This window comes from Pituophis catenifer, unplaced genomic scaffold (assembly GCF_029215685.1).
Source record: "Pituophis catenifer annectens isolate HBS135680 unplaced genomic scaffold, rPitCat1.0.hap2 SCAF_2, whole genome shotgun sequence".
In the NCBI taxonomy this organism is placed as follows: Eukaryota; Metazoa; Chordata; class Lepidosauria; order Squamata; family Colubridae; genus Pituophis; species Pituophis catenifer.
In genome coordinates this window covers 269,213,167-269,234,280 of record NW_027256882.1, presented here as the reverse complement: position 1 = coordinate 269,234,280, position 21,114 = coordinate 269,213,167, and the positions used below count along the sequence as shown (strand labels likewise).

The 21,114-nt window shown below is 38.4% G+C and overlaps 1 protein-coding gene across 1 annotated transcript in view; it reads right to left on the bottom strand.

Moving 5' to 3' along the window:
• ANKRD55 (ankyrin repeat domain 55) overlaps positions 1 to 20,903 on the bottom strand; it is a 32,068-nt gene extending 11,165 nt beyond the window's left edge. The window contains exons 1-6 of the mRNA XM_070935877.1: positions 20,855 to 20,903; positions 15,318 to 15,440; positions 8,417 to 8,547; positions 6,860 to 6,969; positions 2,116 to 2,176; positions 181 to 309 (exon numbers count right to left, since the gene is read on the bottom strand). Of these exons, the coding sequence (XP_070791978.1) occupies positions 181 to 309; positions 2,116 to 2,176; positions 6,860 to 6,969; positions 8,417 to 8,547; positions 15,318 to 15,440; positions 20,855 to 20,894 (594 nt within the window). The 5' untranslated portion in view covers positions 20,895 to 20,903. The remainder of the gene's footprint in view (positions 1 to 180; positions 310 to 2,115; positions 2,177 to 6,859; positions 6,970 to 8,416; positions 8,548 to 15,317; positions 15,441 to 20,854) is intronic.
• Positions 20,904 to 21,114: the final 211 nt, after the last annotated feature.

Sequence of the window (21,114 nt, the reverse complement as noted above, 5' to 3'; positions counted from 1 at the left end):
GCCATCCTCAGTGTGAGGAGTATGAGACACAGCTAGATTAGTCATTGCATATGTTCCCCCCATAGATTTGGTTAAGTTTCAGATTCTGCTGTGAGTAGGATTATAGTTCTTTTTCATTCCCCTTTCAAGATGCAATATGGAGACAAAAGGGGCACTGCATGGTTAGCTATTATTCCATACCTGAACTGCCCAGTGAAGGACTGTTTTAAAATCTTTGTCCACCAAAGTTAGATCAGATCCTTTATGCAACAATGTCTGAACATGCTGAGGTTGATTGTGGAATGCAGCCCAGTGAAGTGATGTCATTCCCTGAAAATCACAACAAAATCATTAGAGCTTTAGTTAACATATCCTTTTTGTAGATTATTATGTAGAAGTATTTCAATCTTGAAGATATGTGGACTTGAACTCCTAGGAATTCCCCAGCCAACAAAGCTGGCTGGGGATTTCTGGCAATTGAAGTCCATTTATCTTTAAGCTGCCAGGGTGAAAAACACTGCTTTGGAAGGTAGAATTGGTCATAAATTGAGCGACCAACCAATGATGGCATCAACTACCAGTTGACTCACATGACCTCCAGCCAGGCTGACCTCACCACCAGATGACTCTCACATGGCATGACCAATTGGTCACATAACCAACTGACCACATGACCTATAAAAGCAAAAGAGAACTGAAACAAGACACTTCAACCGAAGTTCTGCTGATGATGTTACTTAGCCTGGTCATGAAATGTTCCAAATGAACAACAAGCTCAGAGAACAAACCACCACCAACATTTACCACTCAAGTGGTAATATTTTCCAATATTACAAATATTTTCCACCATTTCTAATGGGTCATAAAGAAAAAGAGCTTTTCTTCTCTAGAATAAAATAGATATAACCTAATAAGAATAATATGCCTTGGCATAGAAGTTACTTTGTGAAAAATTGTTCCATTTTTCTATTCTTTTAAATAGCTCTAATGGGGTAAGAATAAAAATATGCACAATGTAGACTTTCTCATACCTTCTGTAGTTACTCTAACTTCAGCACACTATAATTTTCACACTATGGTTTCCATGTTTCCTGCTTAAAAGTGGTAGGAAACGCCTATCAGTTTTTAGCAATTTCAGTCAGAAGATTCTATTGTCTAGAAAAAGATGCATAATCTAGAAAAAGATGCATAATTTCCTCCTCCTTTCCCACTGTTCCATTTCTTTTGCTATTGCTGTTGTCATTCATTTAGTTATCAAATTCTTTTTTTAAATAGTTTTTTATTTTTTTATTCTTTTTAATAAAAATGTCAAATCAATGAGTGAATAGTGTGGCACCTGGGCACCATACATTCCAATACAAATGAAATTGATCAGATTAAACATAATTATTACACTCCATCAATCTAATAACAATACACATCTATGTTAGGTTGCAGTCTATCATTATTCAGTTATTCCACATTTTCTCATTATTACTTTCATTTTATAAAATAAAAATGTATACATTAATATTCCCCTTATTTCTATCACTTATTCTAGCTTTTAATCATGTCACCCTTTATTAAAAAGCTTTTTCTTTCTTTCCTGCCTAACTTCTAATCTTAATCACTTTTATATTGTATGTTATTTTAATTTTCGGCTGTTCACCGCCCTGAGTCCCTTCGGGGAGAAGGGCGGGATATAAATTTAATAAATAATAATAATAATAATAATAATAATAATAATAATAATAATAATAATAATAATAATATCACCTGCCTAACAAAAAAAAAAGAAAGAAAAAAAAAGAAGGGGGGTTTTTAAAAGCAACTCAGGACAACAACAACAAAAAAGGAATCATCCATCCATCATCTCTTGCCCGCTTCATGCTTTAATTGCTATGCTTTAAAAAATTTGATTTACCTATCAAATTCTGCTTAGGAGGAACTGAAAGACACACTGCAAACAGGGCAACTTGCCAGGTTTTTTGCCTTCATGATGTACTTTGGTGCAGAAAATTATACTCACCAGAATGCTAAATAGTATGAGTTGATTTTAGATCTTTTAGCATGAATCATTATCTCGGGGACCACATTTTAAAATCTATCTTAATTCTACATTATGGAATATATTTGGGTGGCGATTTGATTGCTTACCTCATTATCCTGATGATTAATTTCACTTAGATCTGACTGTTGAAGCAAGACAGATAAAAGCCTATGGAGAACAAAACTATATTCAGTACATTAGAGGTAGTCCTTGACTTACTATCAACAAGTTACAATGGTGCTGAAAAAAGTAATTTGAAAACTGTCTTCACACTTAACAATTGTCACAATTCCCACACTCATGTGATCAAAATTTGGGTGATGTGTATTATGACATTTGCAACATCCTAAGGTTATGTGATTATCATTTACAGCTTACCGGGGAGCTTCCAACAAGCTAAGTCAATTCACACCAAGCTGGATTCACTCAAATACCATGTGATTCATTTAACAACTGCCTGAGTCACTTAAGCATAGCAAAAAAGGTTGTAAAATTGGGTGTGTCTCACTAAATGACTGCATTGCATAACAACAGATGTTCCAATCTCAATTGTGGTCCTAAATCAAAGACTATCCATATAATACATTATAGTCCAATACATCATAAACAAAAGTTCCCTGAGGATGGGCTCCAGCAAGAGTCCAAAAGCTCGGAAGACTAAACCTCTGGCCCTAGTGACTGACCCAGATACTGCTGCATCATAAACAAAATTCAAAGTCATTTAAATAGTTTTAATTTGATTCTTTTTTGCCACATCCGGTTCATAGATATATGACCACATAGATGATAAGAATAATTTTTTTAAAAGCAAGATGTTTGAATAGTTCCATTGCAAGCTTTCCCTCATTTGTTTTTTATTACCCTAAAAGCTAACACTTATTGCATGATTTTTCATGGCTTACATTCACTATATTAGGAAATAGAATAGAATAGAATAGAATAGAATAGAATAGAATAGAATAGAATAGAATAGAATAGAATTTTTTATTGGCGAAGTGTGATTGGACACACAAGGAATTTGTCTTGGTGCATATGCTCTCAGTGTACATAAAAGAAAAGATATGTTCATCAAGAATCATAAGGTACAAAACTTAATGATAGTCATAGGGTACAAATAAGCAATCAGGAAACAATCAATATCAATATAAATCATAAGGATACAAGCAGGGGTGAAATGCTCCCAGTTCAGACCGGATTGTCTGATCCAGTAGCAATGGCGGCGGGTGGTTTGGAGAACCGATAGCAAAAATCCTTGCGCCCTCCCCCATGCCCAGCTGAGCCGCGCAAACATCAGAGGCTGTTTTTTTTACTTTTAAAAGCATTTTTTCTACAACCTCTTCAGCCAAAAAAATGCTTTTAAAAGTAAAAAAAAAGCCTCTGATGATCGCGTGGCTCAGCTGGGATCCTCAGAGGCTTTTAAAAGCATTTTTTCTACAACCTCTTCGGCCGAAGAGTCTGTAGGAAAAAAAAATACCTTTAAAAGCCTCTGGCGATCCCAGCTGAGCGCCTGATCGTCAGAGGCTTCTAAAAGCATTTGTTTCTGCAACCGAAGAGGTTGTAGAAAAAATGCTTTTAAAAGTAAAAAAAAAAAAAAGTTGGCCACGCCCACCCAGTCACATTACCCCCCAGCAAGCCACGCCCACAGAACCAGTAGTAACAAATTTTAGATTTCACCCCTGGATACAAGCAACAAAGTTACAGTCATACAGTCATAAGTGGAATGAGATGGGTGATGGGAACAATGAGAAGATTAATAGTAGTTCAGAATTAGTAAATTGTTTGACAGTGTTGAGGGATGATGATGAATTATACAAGTATTTATGTATTCATGTATTTCTGTGTGTGCATGAGCATCTATTAAAACTGCACAGATCTGTTCAGACTTACATGCTAGGTGGTCATGTCTTAAGGCAGTGACTAAGATCACATCTAGCTTACCTGAGGTAAGTGGGAATCTATGAGTCCAAAGAAAGTGGAAAAAAGTTCTCTGAGACATTGGTTGCATCACCTGTAATCTGAACCTCTGTCCCTCTGAATTATGAACGTGTCAGGGAGGTGACTGTGGGCTGGGTGATAAATGAACAGTGATAAATGCACCCTTGAGAGAAAGAGAGAAAGACTATGACTGTCTGCCTTGAAGACAGTGATTGTGCACGGCCTCCTCAAGAAGCTGTAAATCTAGAAGTTCTAGATTCTGATAATTATTGACCAGTCTTCAACTTTATCTTTCTGGACATGAGTTTTTATCAATGGTACAATCAACCATCTGCAAAGAAAATACCAGCATTGTTCAAACTGTTCTTATTTGTTAGTTGTCCACAATGATGTATATGAGATAGGCAGCTATATAAATTAAATAAATAAATAGTATTTCTTTAAGATGCAAGTAAAAAAAAAATCCTGCCTCAAATCTGATTTAATTTGTAGAAGCTGAGGGAGGCCAAATAAGATTTCTAATACAGGTTATAGGTTTTCTGTCTTCTTTATGGATCTCTATGATTATATAAAACAAAATAAGCATTACAAAGTAAATATAAATAAATATATTTACTTCAACTGCAGCATTAACATCAAAGATCAGTGTTTCTTGGCATTTAATCTGGATGATTTTTTTAAAAAAATTGCTATTGGTATTATGATTACTATCAATCTCCTCATCAGTGTTATCACTGGCATACTGTTCTTGTTATTGCCTTCTGCAGTGAGTTTTCCTGTTTTACTCAACTTGTAATGGTCAGGTTGAGTAAAAATAAAGAGAAAAACGAATATATGCATTGAGGAACCATGGCACTTCAACAGTACCTTCCAGTAAGAGAGTGATTGGATTCAGAAGTACTAATTTTGTTGACTTGGGTTGATAGAAAATGAAGTGAGCAGCTGGCCTACTTCCGTTCTGACCAAAGGTTTACCTGTTGCCATGGGGATTGTAGAAATTTTATTTTGCAGGGATCCCAGGGTTGTGCTGTTAAAGCAAATCACGATTTCTTTTCTAAATATCACTGGTTCATTTTCTGTGGACTTTTTATTTAATAATAGTGTTATTGTGATTGTGTTGAAAACTTCAAAGCGTACTGTTCAACTGATACAGAAAGAAAAATGAAAATGACAGGAAATTAACAAAATGCCGATGACACTAAGAAAAACTGAGATGTAGGTGCAAACAGTGAATTAAGCATCATGTATGGCTGCACATGTAATTTTCATCCATTCCTCTATCATCTATCTTTTATCAAACATTTCTTCTAAATTTTATTTTTGGCATATCTCTCAAAATTTGATGTATACAGTATGTATGTAAAATAAAAGTGCACAGATTAAATTTAAGTCCTAATGTGCATAGAATTAAATAAATAATACCAGGCAAATGGAACATATTGGTCAGTAACTTCTACATCTTTTGCTCTTAATCATGCTGGCTGGAACTGAAGAGAGTTCAGGTCCAAAAGATCTGGATGGTACCAAGTTTTTATCTCTGGTTAATACTGGTTAATTCCTTTCCTACTTATAGTTTGTAGCTGTGCTTGTCCCAGCTAGATTGGCATTGACAAAGTTTCTCTCATTCATCAAGTGATAGGATCATAGCAGTGATGGGATTCAAATTTTTTTACTATTGGTTCTGTGGGCGTGGCTTGGTAGGCGTGGCATGGCTTGGTAGGCGTGGCTTGGTGGGCGTGGCAGGGGAAGGATACTGTAAAATCTCCAGTCCCTCCCCACTCCAAGGGAAGGAAATCCGCATTTCCTCCTGATCAGCTGGGACTTGGGAGGCAGAGAATAGATGGGGGCAGGGCCAGTCAGAGGTAGTATTTACCGGTTCTCTGAACTACTCAAAATTTCCGCTACCGGTTCTCCAGAATTGGTCAGAACCTGCTGAATACCATCTCTGGATCATAGTTGTAGTTAGGACAATTGCAAACTTTTGCAGAAGTTTGCCGATGGTTGCTGGTAATGTTGCTAGCCATATGGGTGTATTTAAAAACTGCTTTTTAAAAAAATGTATATCTAAATTAAGCTTGGATAACATTACCCTTTAAAAACAGAACTATAAAGTTATATAATCACTTCTGTGGCAGTGCTGAAAATTTATATTTAATGGGGGGAGTGCTTTTTGATCCTCTCTCACATAATCTTTCTTTAACTGGAGAAAATAAGGCATTTAAAATGTATTTGTATTTGTGCTTTTGCAAGAACCGTCTGACTTGTGCATTTAGGCAGTATGTTGATGTTGATTGCACACATTGCAGATGTGGAGTAGCACTAGCAATAGCAGTTAGACATATATACCGCTTCACAGTGCTTTACAGCCTCTCTAAGTGGTTTACAGTGTCAGCATATTGCCCCCAACAATTTTACTCACTAAGGATGGAAGGTTGAGTCAACCTTGAGCCTGGTCTGATTTGAATTGCCAAATTGCAGTCAGTCGGCAGTCAGCAGAAGTAGCCTGCAGCACTGCACTCTAACCACTGTGCCACCAAGGAGTAACAGTTAAAATAAAATGGGGGTTACACATGGATGTCTCTTGGCCATACCCTGATTAACAGCCTCACAGATTTCTCTGAACAAAAAGAAAGGGAGGATAAATGCCTGAGATCAATTGCTCCAAACTCCTAGTACATTAACAGCCAGATAGCTATGAAATTCTGCAATTCTTTATCTGTTTAATTGATATCCCAGGATGCTTAAGACTAATAGAAAAGCTGATTAATATTTTGATTGGGTAGAATCTAATGGAATTCTCATCTTACTCTACTGTATGGATTGCCTAGGGGAGGTAATGTTACTGATGCAATACAAAAACTTGTATTAGGGAACACTATTAAAAAAATTATCTCTGAGTAGCTTCAAGAAGGATACCTGATGTTGGGATCAGCAGTGGCAGCATGTAAGGGTAATCTTCCATTTTTATCTGGGATGTTCTGTCTGGCTCCATTTCTTAGCAGGCTAACACAACCCTCAAGCCATCCCTGAAAATAGAACGAAGTTTCATTTACTTAGAAAATCTTGGGGACTGAGTAAAGATTCTGCATTGAATTTCTATCCTTCTTCCCCAAATTAGTGGGCACATTCATGTTACCCCATGGCCAATGTGGTACCACATAGAGCAAGTTAACTAATGCATTGTCTAGTGTTAGATAACTCCACAAACCAAGGCCGTATCCTGTTTACTGGATAATTGTTATCGTAGTCTGATACCTTAAATACCATTGTGGTGACTGACTGGCTGATCTTTCTCATATTTTGTTCACTGTTGTTTTTACTGTAGGATTAAAAATAAATCCTATGCAATCTGACTGGTCAGAGCTACTGCAGTAAGTTGAGGGAGGCTTTGTCCTTTTCTTCCCATGTAGATTTATTTGACTGGTCTACAGAAGGACATTTTTGGGGCACTGGAGTATTGGGAGAATAGACATTTCAGTCTATAGGTAGTCAGTGCTGTTGACAATAGAGTGTGGATAGAAAAGATCTGAATTACTTCTGCACTCCACCCAAGAGAAAGAAACGGAATGTATTTCCAGTGAAGCTCCGTGACTAAAATAATACATTATACATATTTTGAGAAACTATTTCTCTCTGTTTTTGTCTCTTTCACTTTCTCTCATAGAAGAGGCAATTAAACTAAATATAGGGTTGTCTTTATTGGACAAAATAAATATTTTACTTCAAAAATAATATGTGGTTCATATTTTTTAAAAAAGATTATAATCTTTATTGCCATTTTTTTTACTGTGAACACACTGGCATATATTAAAAATGAAATTTTGTCGCCCACTCTCGAAATAAAATATATAAGTACCCATAAACATACATAGACACACATATATACACATATACACTATATACTGTATATACACTATATATATACAAAATATAACCTGGCTAAAACAAAAACAAATACACACACACACACACACACACACACACATTCTTTTCTTTTCGTAGGCCTTTATGTGTATTTCTCTTTAGCCAGGTTCTTCCTACGTAAACCAAGATTTTTATGCAGCCCTAGTTCAGTGAAATCACAATCCACTAGTTTCTAGGCTTTTTTTCAGGCAGCCAGCAAGCACCCTGCTGCCCATTGGGAGATTAATATATACATATATATATCAAATTTAGATTTGCTGATAAAGAAATAAAACTTAATAAAACACTTTATATGTGTTTTATATATATATGTGTGTGTGTGTGTGTGTGTGTGTGTGTGTGTGTATCTCACACACACACACACACACACACACACACACACACACACATATATAAACTGAGATAAAATTGAGCAACATTTTCTAAGTCTTATTTAACTAGTAACTTCTTTTGTTAGGCCTAACTACTGGCTCTAGAAAAGAATATTCATTTCTCTATTTTAGCTCAACACTTCCCCAAAACAATGTGTAAGACAAGAAAATTCTGTACCAGATAGGTTGCCAAAGATAAACTACTGCGCCCTCGGGCATCTTGAGTGTTAATATTGGCTCCCATCTTTAGCAACAATTTCACTGTATCAAGTTGGCGCCCTGAAATGGCATGCATCAAAGGGGTAGAGCCTTGGAAAGAAAATAAAATGACATAAACATGAAACATTTTCATAGTACAAAAAGTACAGTATTGTGTAGTCACCTTGTCCCTTGTCTACATTTGGGGTTCCGTTTCAGCAAGTGTTTGTCGGGGATTTAGCTAGCAAAGTTGTTTCTATTCCTCTTTATGTATGAACAATTAGCCAACTTCAATGCAACAATAGCTGTGCCCACATGAAGGTCAAAGAGGCCAAAGTTAAGAGAGGGTCTTATAATACAGGATCTTCTGACCTTTACTTTAATTGATATATCAAGCACTTCTTTTTTAAATAAGAATTTATATTAATAATAAGTCTGTTACTTACCCAGAAACTCCAATACCACTTATTATCTGGATTAATTTTATTATAATGGTGTTTCCAAATCTCCCTTGCAGTTTTTCAATTTACTCCAACTCCAACTTACTCCAATTTGCTCTACCTTTACTCCAATCCTTTCATTAAAGGAGATCCAGTTTCAACTTCATCTTTTCACATTCAACCACAGAAATTCATGGGGTGACTTGATTCAACCTACCCTCCTTCTGAGGGCCGTTGTTGGGAGAGATTAAGTGGAGAAGGAAGTATGCCACACTGAATCCCCAAAGGAAAGGTGGGATACATATAAAATGAATGAACAGTTAAATATTCAATAAATTAAGTAAACCACAGTTAAGCATATGTTCAGATATGCAGACTATGGAATGTGGGAGAATTTGGCTTTAATTCTTGTTTGGAATCCCTACTTTCTTACTCTTGATGAGAAGTATTCATTGATTAAAACAGATTAAAACAGGCTATATGAACTCATATATTGTATATTTATTTATTTATTTATTTATTTATTTATTTATTTATTTATTTATTTATTTATTTATTAAATTTATATTGCCGCCTATTTGCCCATGGCAACTCAAGGCGGCTTACAGAATATAAAAACCACATTTAAAAACAATAAAACCAATTAAAAATCAAATAAATTAATATAGTAACAAAATCATAATAAAATTACTCTTCACCCCCCACCCTGAGTCCCGGCGCCAGCAGATCACATGAGCCATTTAATGGGCTCCATCCGACTCTGGGTTCCCCAGTCCTGCTTCAGCCCCTTCCGGAAGAGAATTAAAGTGGGAGCCATTCTAATCTCTGGGGAGAATGATGTTCCAGAGGGAGGGAGCCACCACAGAAAAGGCCCTTCTTCTGGTTCCCACCAGGTGTACCTCCCTATATACAGCGTAGTCCTTAACTAATGGCCATAATTAGGACCAGAATTTCCATTGTTAAGCAAGGTAATAATTCAGTGAATTGTACTTGACCATCTTCTTTGCCACAGTTGTTGAATCACTGCAGCTGTTAAGCAAATGACACAGTTATGAGGTGAATCCAACTTCCCTCATTGATTGCTTGACGGAAGCTGGCTGGAAGAGTTGCAAATAGCGATTACATGATGCTGCCACCATTGTAAATACTTACTGGTTGCCAAGTGCCTGAATTTTGATCATGTGACCATGGGGATGTTACAACAATCTTACATGCTGGGACCAGTTGTAAATCACTTTTTTAGTGCCATTATAACTTTGTATAGTTGCTAAACAAATAGTTGTCAGATGTACAGTATATCAGTAGTGGGTTGCCCCCGGTTCATACCTGTTCTATAGAACCGGTAGTAAAACCGGCAGGAGGCTCCGCCCACCAACCACAATGTCATCAAAACGCATGTGTAGAAGAGCGCGTGTGCACGGCCCCACTGCGAACCGGTAGTAAAGGTAAGTAGAACCCACCCCTGCAGTATATGTACCTACAGCCAGCTTTTAGGCTGGGGTATAACCCTGAGATGACATTGATTGTTTTCTGGTAGGTTAGGTATACAGTGGTGTATCTGTGCTAGTCCTTTGAAGGTATCAAAGTGGTCTCTTCCCTGTTTGCCTTAAGAGGATAAGAAAGAGAGATTATTTTAGGTTAGTTCTTTTCTTTAATCTTAGGCTGACTCCAGATGCTTGTGAAGGGATATGTCTAGCTCCAAGATTCTGTTTTATAGGGTTCTCGGGCAGTGGTGAAATTCAAAATTTTTAACCACCGGTTCTGTGGGCGTGGCTTGGTGAGCGTGGTGTGACTTGGTGGGCGTGGCAGGGGAAGGATACTGCAAAATCCCCATTCCCTCACCACTCCTGGGGGAAGGATATTGCAAAATCTCCATTCCCATCTCACTCTGGGGCCAGCCAGAGATGGCATTTGCCGGTTCTCCGAACAACTCAAAATTTCCGCTACCGGTTCTCTAGAACCTGTCAGAACCTGCTGGATTTCACCCTTGTTCTTGGGGTTCAACACTCTTCCCATTGTTAGTTAAAGTCTACATGTAGCCTCCTGGTGAGAATATTCATAAACACATAGAATCTGGTACACCATTTTCTGTTTCTCTAGGGAGTGGATGATGGCCATTATTTTTCCACTCTAGAATCTCATATACCATCGATTTGTCCTGGGCAGCATCTTCCTTTTAATCTATTGCTTATTGATTGCTAATCTCTTGTCGGTCACATCTACCCAACCCACTAGAGTGGGGAGGCAAGGAATGTTGCACGTCCCAGCCCCATCTGGTGGGACATCCCAGAAAAAGGGACTTCCCCATGGTGGCTCTCTCTCTCTGGAACATCACCCCGCCAGAGATTAGACTGGCCCCCACTCTAACACTCTTCCAGAAGGCACTGAAGATGTGGTTCTGTCAGCGGCCCTGGGGAACTCAGAGCAGGTTTGCCTGCAAGGATCGCTGTGAGCAAACAGAACAAATCAACAGCAAAACTTTGAAATGCGAGGCAGAGTCATGTTTATTTATGTTCTTCTAATTGGTTTCTGTTTCAGGCAGGGCTTTTAAACATGCTGACAAATCTCACACAGATTTTGTGGGCAAGGAGAGTTACTTATTTCCGTGCTTAGATTTTTGAGCTGTCTCAGACAAGGGGAAGTAATAAACTTGTTTACTTCCCTTTTTTTAAAATCTTCAGTTTTCATGTATATACTAGGCAAGTCCATATTGTGACCCAGAAGTTCAAAAGGACTCGAGTGTGCACAGGGTGTGGTTAAAAGAAAAAAGAAAACCACAGTCAAGATAGCAGTTGCAATGTTGCAATCAAAACCACTGGTTTTAATGGGTGCTATGTATGTGGCCTACATAAAGAACAGGTGTAGCTTTAATTTCCCATTTTCTGCTTTTCTTAAATGACCTCAGATTGGTAGTATGAAAAAAGAGCCAGAGAATCTTCCACTTTCTCCTTTTTCTTCCTAAATTATTTTTGCATCAAGAAGACCCAGATATTTATTTGTTTACTTCATACTGGAGAGTCGCTTCCCCTGTTAATAAGTGTAATATTTGGCTTACCACAAAACTCTGATACGTATCTTTTCCTCAATGGTCTTTTGGCCACCTTAACTGATTAGTGTTTTTCAGCAAGCTGTGATTCAGTTGTATATGATCTCCAAACTGGATATTTGCTGCCCCTTGAAACAGGCCACCTTAAAAATAGAGGTGTGAATTCAGACTTAATGTGCCTGAACACCACAATTCAGGGGTGGGTTCTAAATTTTTTTACTACTGGTTCTGTGGGCATGGCTTATTTTGTGGGCGTGGCTTGATGGTCATGTGACAATTCTTTAGGATTTAGCAGAGGTACTGGTCTACCAGGTTTTTAACTATTTGCAGGCACTGGTCTAATCATGTATTTTTGCAGGCACTGGTCTACCCATTTATTTTTGCAGGCACTGGTCTACTCATTTGTTTTTGGAGGCACCGGTCTACCGGTCTGCCTTTTACCACTGATCAGCTGTAGGGTGGCCCTTTGAAGCCCCGCGGCAAGACGTTAAACAGTTTTTTTCCTTCTAGCCCATCAGCTGGGACTCAGGAGGCAGCAATAGATTTGGGGTGGGGCCAAATAAAAGGTAAGAATAACGTGAGGTGGGGAGGTGGGGGGTGGGGGGGCGGGAGAGGCAGGGGGCACCAGAACCGGTTCGGTGATGTCATATCGTCACCGCTACCGGCTCGGCGGAACCCGGCGGAACCCACCACTGCCTCAATTCCTCAATTTCAAATGCCTCAAACACTCTGGAAATCTTGGCTCCACATTGGCATGGAATTGTATATTACCACTTGGCTACTGTGGCTACAATGTTCAATGTAATTACATATTTTCAATTGTGCCATTTGGAATTATTGAAATTAAATACCATTAAATATTTGGACATAAATATTAGACATTGGGCATAAAAAAGGCTAAATGCTTTCTAGCCCTGTTTTATAATATGCTCATTACCAATTTTTACCCCATTAGCTTTGGGTAATCAAAAGCATTTTTGTATCCATTCTCTGGAAGCAGCTGATGCTAACTAAATGCTTCCTAGCATTTATTATGACTACTATGGCTGCTGCAATTCCTGCTTTGGTCAAAGCCTCTTCTGTCCCTTAACATCATTAGACTAATCAGGAATGGAGTTATTTGGTGTCATATGTTCGCAGTTTGATAGGTATCATTGCTATCACTGCTACTATGTAATCACAGGTGAACATATTCTACAAATGAGCAGCCAATCAGGATGGGCCGCCCCATTTGTGATGCAAAATATAGACCATGGGTGTTCAACTCGAGCGCATCATGTGACATCATGTGATGGATCGTGACTTTTTTGCCTTTGCAGAGCCGGGGTAATGCATCTGGCCTGTGGGCCGCCAGTGTGACACCCCTGATATAGACAAATAAGCACCTGCATTCCTAAAGGTTCAAAAAGAATGCATAGCTACTCCTATACCCGTGATGCAAATCTATGGCATGCATGCCAGAGGTGGCACGCAGAGCCCTCTCTGTAGGCACACGCGCTGTCGCCAGCTGGTCTTATGGTTTCTGATCTTTGCGTGTGCTCAGGGGTGAAATGTAAAATCTGTTACTACCGGTTCTGTGGGCGTGGCTTGGTGGGGGGGTAATGTGACTGGGTGGGTGTGGCCAACTTTTTTTAAAAGAAAACTTTTCAAAGCATTTTTTCTAATGCTTTGAAAAGCCTCTCTGCCGATCAGGGAACTCATCTGGGGTCGTCAGAGAGGCTCTTTAAAAATGCCTCTCTGATCAGGGAACTCAGCTGGGATTGTCAGAGACTTTTCAAAGGATTTTTTTTACCACCTCTTCGGCCAAGAGGATGCAGAAAAAAATGCTTTGAAAAGCCTCTGGTGATCCCAGCTGAGCCGCGTGATCATCAGAGGCTTTTTTTTTTACTTTTAAAAGCATTTTTTCATCAGAAGAGGTTGTAGAAAAAATGCTTTTAAAAGTAAAAAAAGAAGAAGCCTCTGATGATCACGCGGCTCAGCTGGGCATGGGGGGGGCAGGGATTTTTGCTACCGGTTCTCCAAACCACCCGCCGCCATCGCTACCGGATCAGGTGATCCGGTCCGAACCGGCAGGAGGCCTCACCCACTGACCCTGACAGCATGAAAACGCTTCTGCCCTTGTGCAGAAGAGCGTGCATGCATGTGAGCAAAGCAAGCACGCATGCGCAGCCCTGTTGCGAACCAGTAGTAAAGGTAAGTAGAACCTACCCCTGGTGCTGGAGCCCAAAACCCGAAGACTAGCTGATCTTCGGGTTTCCGGGGCTCTGGTGCACGCAAAGACCAGCTGGCCAGTGTGCATGCATGTGCTAGAAATCAGAAGACCAGGTCTTTGGGTTTGTGGGGGTTTGGCGCACACGTGTGCATGCACACATGTTCCGGTTTGGGCACTCGATGCCAAAAAGGTTCGCCATCACTGTCCTATACCTTTTCAAGAATGGGGAGCCATTGCAGCATGGTGATTAGAGTGTTGGAATGGGATTGGTGCAGTGGTGGGTTCCTCCCGGTTCCGCCGAGCCTGTAGCGGTGATGATATGACATCACCGAACCAATTCTGGCCCCCTCGCCCCCCGCCCCCACCCGTCACATTATTCTCACCTTTTATTTGGCCCCACCCCCAATCTATTGCTGCCTCCTGAGTCCCAGCTGATGGCTAGAGGGAAAAAACCTGTTTAAACTCTTTCCGCGGGGCTTCAAAGGGCCACCCTACAGCCAATCAGTGTTAAAAGAAAACAAATGAGTAGACCGGTGTCTGCAAAAATACATGAGTAGACCAGTGCCTGCAAAAATAAATGGGTAGATTGGTACAGCCTGGTAGACCAGTACCTCTGCTAAATCCTAAATAATTGTCACGTGACCATCAAGCCATGCCCACAAAATAAGCCACGCCCACAGAACCTGTAGTAAAAATTTTTAGAAACCACCCCTGGATTGATGGGAACTAGGTTATGGAGCTCACTAGGTGATTTTGGCCCAAACCCTTTCTCTAGCTGAATCTGAGTTGTGATTGTGATGTTAAAGACAGGCTATACATGTCTAAATGCAAGCCATCATCAAACGTTTGGGTCCCCCCTCCCCCCCGAGTTGTAAAGAAAACTTACAACGAGCAGCTGAAGTAAATATGGAAATCCATATTGCCAATGGAGAGTGTTGGCTTTCAAGACATATGATTTCTGATAAACGCCTTGTTATTTCACATATTTTAGACACTTTTGATTTCAAGTCTGTTATACTGATGACACATTTTACTAGACAGGAACTATAGTAAATGATTGTGCAATGAAGTTGTAAATAAAAGTGTTTTTAAAATATCCCATGACTTTTCTTCTGTAACATAGAAGATAGTCATATCAAAACTTGTGCTACAACAATAAAACCATAGGAATCAGTTACCTTACCCTCATTATCACAGCATTCTAATATTGAAGGATCTTCACGGATGACAGTAGTTAAAGTATTAATATCTCCATTAGCTGCTGCTTGATACACCAGAGTTAGGTCAATTTCTTCTGCTGAATCGCCTGTGAAAATTAATGTTTGCATTAGAATGAAGACTTCTGTCTCTTAGAAAGAAGTAAATAACCATGTTTAATAGTGAAACAAGAAGAGCCATCTTTGAAGATCTGTGGAACCAAATAATCTTCATGGATTCTCCTTCCTCATACTTCTCTCTACTGTTAGCACAATTTCCTTCTGAGTCTAGGAACCTATATTGCATGATCTAAATATAGGAGAGAAAGGGACTTCTAAATGAAAAGGTACCTTAGCACCACTTATAGCGTAAAGCAGGAAATCTAACTTGGATCTTAGCACTCTGTGCTGTAGTAAAATCTGAACCAATTTGGAACCTCCTGCTTTTCCACAAACAGAAATATTTCAGTTCTGCCTGTTTGAGTCTTTCAGAGAAATCTCATTTTTAGCCAAAGGCTGTCTGGCTAAACAGGTTTTTTTAAAAAAAAAATAAATTAATTTTAAATTTAAATTACATTTAAATTAAATTTGTCTCTGTTGTCTTTTTGAGCTGTTTTACTGGTCTTTGAAAAAGAAGAAGCGTAGAGAGTTAGAAGGACAGTAAACAATAGTTTGTTCCTTCTGTTTCTTTTTACTTGAAATATTCCCAAATTCTATAGCAGCCGCATAGGGAAAACCCACAACAAGATTGCTGAACTCAAGTTTAGGACAACCCTTTTTAGAACCAAGTGAAAGGTATACTTTCCTTGCAGTTAAATCAAAAGGTAACCTAGCAACTAATGTTGTTTCATTTTAGAGAAATCCAGTCCTATGTACTCTGGTCTTTGAACAGTATTCATATTCAGAGTGCACTGTGTGATTATCTCTTTTCCACTTGAAAGATAAACACATGGAAAAGAAAAGAAACGGTCTACACAATTGGTAGCATTCACTGAATATGCATTTTCAGGATGGCATCTGCAAAGGATAGTTTGCTTGTGCAAAGTAGCTCCATGCACATTGGTGCTTTATGGGATTGGAATACTAGTTTTATAGTTTTGACTGCAGGAAGCACCTTATGTACATTGGCTTCTCTCATTATGTTTACACTTTAAAAGCATAAGCAATGAGATGGAACCTCATGGCATAGCATAGACCAGTGATCACTGAATGGAACAGAAGATACCCAAGACCATATTCTGAGGCTATTTTCTTCACCCACTTTAACAATTGTAGATGCCTATGACATGGAACATAAGCCCATTCACATTAAAAGGAACGTTGAGTCATTTCCCCTGCTTTTTCTATGGTTTGATATTATCCATTCTTTAAACCAGATTTGAACCGGATAGAGGATACTTAAATAGATTTGCCTTTGAATGAAGGCAAATATACGTGTCTCAGGATAATGTTGCACTTGTTGCAGGATCCAGTCTGGGTTGGTCACCAGAACTAGAGGTTTAGTCTTCTGAGCTTTTGGACTCATGCTGGAGCCCCCCTTCAAGGAACTTCTCTTTAGCAGAATAAATTGTTTTTCTTTGGAAATACGTATGAAAACATCACCTATGTTTGCTGTTTCAGCATCGTGGACATACTGTAATTAGCTTCTATCACTTCAATTAACTGGCAGGGGCTTTCATTAATCAGGCACCAAGAGCATGACTGTATACAAATATCCAGCTAGGCCTGGCTCTCTACCGGTTGGGCAACAAGTAACAATTTATTCCATCTAGAGAAATGAGGGAATTATACAGGAATTTATTATCACTCTCTGCTGCGAGTGGACTTTATTTATTCTTTGTTTTAATTAATTCAGCTCAAAATAATTTTTCATATAGTTTTATTTTAGTGTACTTTACAATGGAAATGATAATGACTCATTGTGTACATGCCAGGAAATCAGGACCAACTTTTAATGGCCATATGGATGGATTTTCTAGAAATGACTATTACGATACAATAATAAAACATATTCCTTAACAAAGGAGAAGGAAATCAGAACAAGCAAAATCATTCATGCATAACACTCTCCCAGAATGTCCATGTAACTCTATCCTGTTTTGCTGTTTTTCTTCCCATAACACAATTCTGGCCAGTGTAACAATTCAAAAGAAAAAGGGTGTGAGCCAGGGGTGGGTTCTACTTACCTTTACTACCGGTTCACAATGGGAGCGTGCACTTCCGTTTGCTTCACTTGCTCCTGCTTCTGCGCATGCGCAGAAGCTTTTGCGCATGCACAGAATGTCAATTATGATGTCCGGGCGGGTGGGTGGAGCCTCCTGCCGCTTTTACTACTGGTTCTAAAGAACCAGACAGAACCGGGAGCAACCCACCACTGGTGCGAGCAGAAAGCTTAAATCAACCTAACAGGAGGTTCTTTAAAAATCTCCCTTTTAAAAAAGTGGGGAGTGGGCAGGATATATTAACATTAGTTATTGGCCTTTTAAAAATAGATATGAAGGTTAGCAGAATCACAGGTAAAACATGAGGTTGTTTGAACAAGGTATATATTTCCTATGAAAACCATCTCCTTTTGTGCATTATAGGGAAAGGGGAGCAGGAACATCTATAGTAATGGCCAAAATTGTGGAAAACTTTTGGGAAAAGTTTATTTTTGAGGTTTGATGGCTAATAACACCACTTTTTTTTTGGAGTTTCAAGATAATCATATTCCACTGCTGGATTGGCCTGGGAATAGCCCAGACCTTAACCCAATTGAAAATCTATGGAGCCGACCAAAGAAACTTGTTAGTCAGAAGCGACTCAGCAATAAAACCCAGTTAATAGAAGCAATCATTCAATCTGTGTTTCACATAATAACAGCTGCAGAACTAAAAGACTTGGTTCACTCCATGGGAAGACGTTGTAAGGCCGTAATTCATGCTAAAGGTTACCCAACTAAGTATTAACTGACATGGTGATAATTTTTGTATATCTCATTTTTTCTACAGTGATAATTTTTGTACGGCTAGATTTTTCTACAGTGATAATTTTGTACATCTCGTTTTTTCTACGTGTTTCACTTTTCTTCTTTATACTGTAATTGCTATTCTAATAGCAAATCTTTCATAAAAGTTATTGCATTACATTCTTGATTAAATTATCTTTCCATTGATATATAATGTTATGGTAACTACTCAGAAAAAAAGTGGTGTTATTACGGTAGCTAGTTTTAGAAAATACACTTTTCTGAAAAGGTTTCCACAATTTTGGCCACTACTGTATGAGTTATCTGATTTGACCAGCATTAACATTTAGCATTCTTGGACACCTACAATGATGTGAGTCACCAAAAATCACTGTTGAAGACAGTTTTAGCCTTCCCACTTTCTCAAAGATCTGATATTTATATTTTCCATAAGGACTTGGAATTATCCTCCAAGAAAAGTATAGCTCATGGTTTTAACCTGTTGGCACTCTGTTCAAAGCATTATTGTTACTTTTCTTTGATACTCTGCTAGTAAGTCTACCAGGTCCTGTAAGAGGGTTCTATTGCCATGCCTTTCTCCAATGCCTTTCTGTTCTTGCTGCTCTTGTGCATAAGAAGGTCCAGTGAACCCCCTCAACATGTGCATAACTGTTTATTCAATGGTCATGAATCTGGATTGTATAAATAGCCTTACACATGTTTTGCATGCATGGGAAGGGGGGAGGTTTAATATGAAAGTATGAAAATCAGATGCGTAAGATCCTAACTGTTAGTCACACCCCTGCCACTGCCTTTCCATTATTCACATATTGTAACAACAGGCATGGGGCTTCAGGATTGTGTTTGGTAAGGTTGAGGATTTGGATGGAGCATGAAAATACGTTGCTTGAGTAATATAAATGCTTATATTTCTAACCGTATGTTTCTTGGATAGATATAAGCCACTGGGAACCTCAGGAAGTGAGCCACAGAAAAAACAAATAATAAAACAAAGTAGGAGTGATATTTGGTGCAATAAAATGCATGCAAACTGCATGGTTGTCACATATTTTTATTTTGTACAAACTAACTTTATTATATGTACTGTAATATGCAAGTACTGGTGAATCATAAAAAAGCACCAGCATAAAACAATGCAATGAAGAAAATACTGAAGTCAGTGATGGACTGCCGGACAATGGACCATAAAAAAAGATTGGGTTCTCTAATTTGCCTTTCTCTTTTAATACCCAAGAGAGAAGATTTATGCTTAAAAACAAACAACAATAACATTTACAGATATTAATCCATGTGTCCAATTCTGTTGTATGAAGTTTTTGTTGAGTAGTTGGAGGAAATTTATAAAATGATATTGGCCCAAGAATCCCTTTTCCACATTTCAATGGTGTAGCAGTTGCATTTGATTACTCAGTGGGAGTATTGGGTACACAGTTCTGCATATGGTCTACTTTGCAGAGAATGGGGACTCTCAGCTTTCTGGAACTGGGAGTAGAGAAATCCTTTTCATGTTCGTCAATTCCCTTTTAGTGCGTGACAGTCTGTATCTGGAGATAGAGTCCTAAATGGCAAAGATTGTAGTCTATGTAATTACCTTGGTGTGATTCAGTGATTTGTATGTACACTTGCTCTTTACTCTTAGCCATGTCATGACAAATCCAAAACCTTGAATGAAATTGCCCTTTGGACAGAATTAAATGGAGAAACTGAAGGAACCCTGATGGCTCATATTAGCAACTACATTAATAGAGTCTACAAGAAGTAGCACCAAAAACAACAATATAGATAACAAATACAAAAAAATGTTGAAATGACAGGGTGAAGGGGGAAGTATAAAGATAGTTAAAGCAGTATCAATCTGTAATGTTATTTCACAGTAGAAATTTAATCCTTTGATTAATTATATGAAAAGTTAGATAAGAAATAGAATCGAGCACGTAGTATAAAGATCTTAAACACAAAACTGAAACAAAATTATCACCTCCCATCCCCAAGAGATCATTACTACATCCATCTTAATTGTTCCAGAAAAAAGTATGCTTATTTTAAGACTCAGCAAACTTAATTATGTATTTTAACTCAAATATACCCAAACAGCCAAATTAAATAATTCGAAGAAAATAATGACTCCAGCCACAAATTTTTCTATTACTTTCATTTTGTAGTCTCAGAATAATTTATTACGATCAGGAAACACAACTGATTACTAACGACAAAACATAGGAGGCTGGTTTTGAATGGCACAGAAAATAATAAATCAAAGATAAGAACAAATGGCAGACACAGCCAGGTTTCCTCCCCACTCCAACAATACACCCGTTTCAATTAACAATTTAGGCAGCAGACGTAAATGGCTGATTTCAAACCATACTGCAGAAAAAAAAATGCTTTAAAAATCAACAAGTTCAGAAAACCAAATCGGACAATTTAACTTGAAATTCATGTTACCCCAGATTTCCCTATACAACGTAGAGCTTTTTCATGTTCATGAAATACAACTATAGGATAGGAGATATATATTCATGAATGAATCCTAGCATGAAAAAACAACTATCTTACCTTTCTGATGACCGAACACCGATGAAGTGCTAAAATCCATGACTGATTCTGAAATCCCTACAGCTGGAGCCTCTATTTTATTAGTAAACAATGCATGTCTAGCAATTGCTGTCACCTGTCTCCTTTGATTTAAATCTGCCTTCTTAAAAAAAGACAAAGAATAGGAGTGTCAGTTATCTTCACCTGCCAATAGATCCAATGGAAAACAAGCCTTGCAAATAGATTACAGTTTCATTGGGGGGGAAGGGGAAATCAAGCAT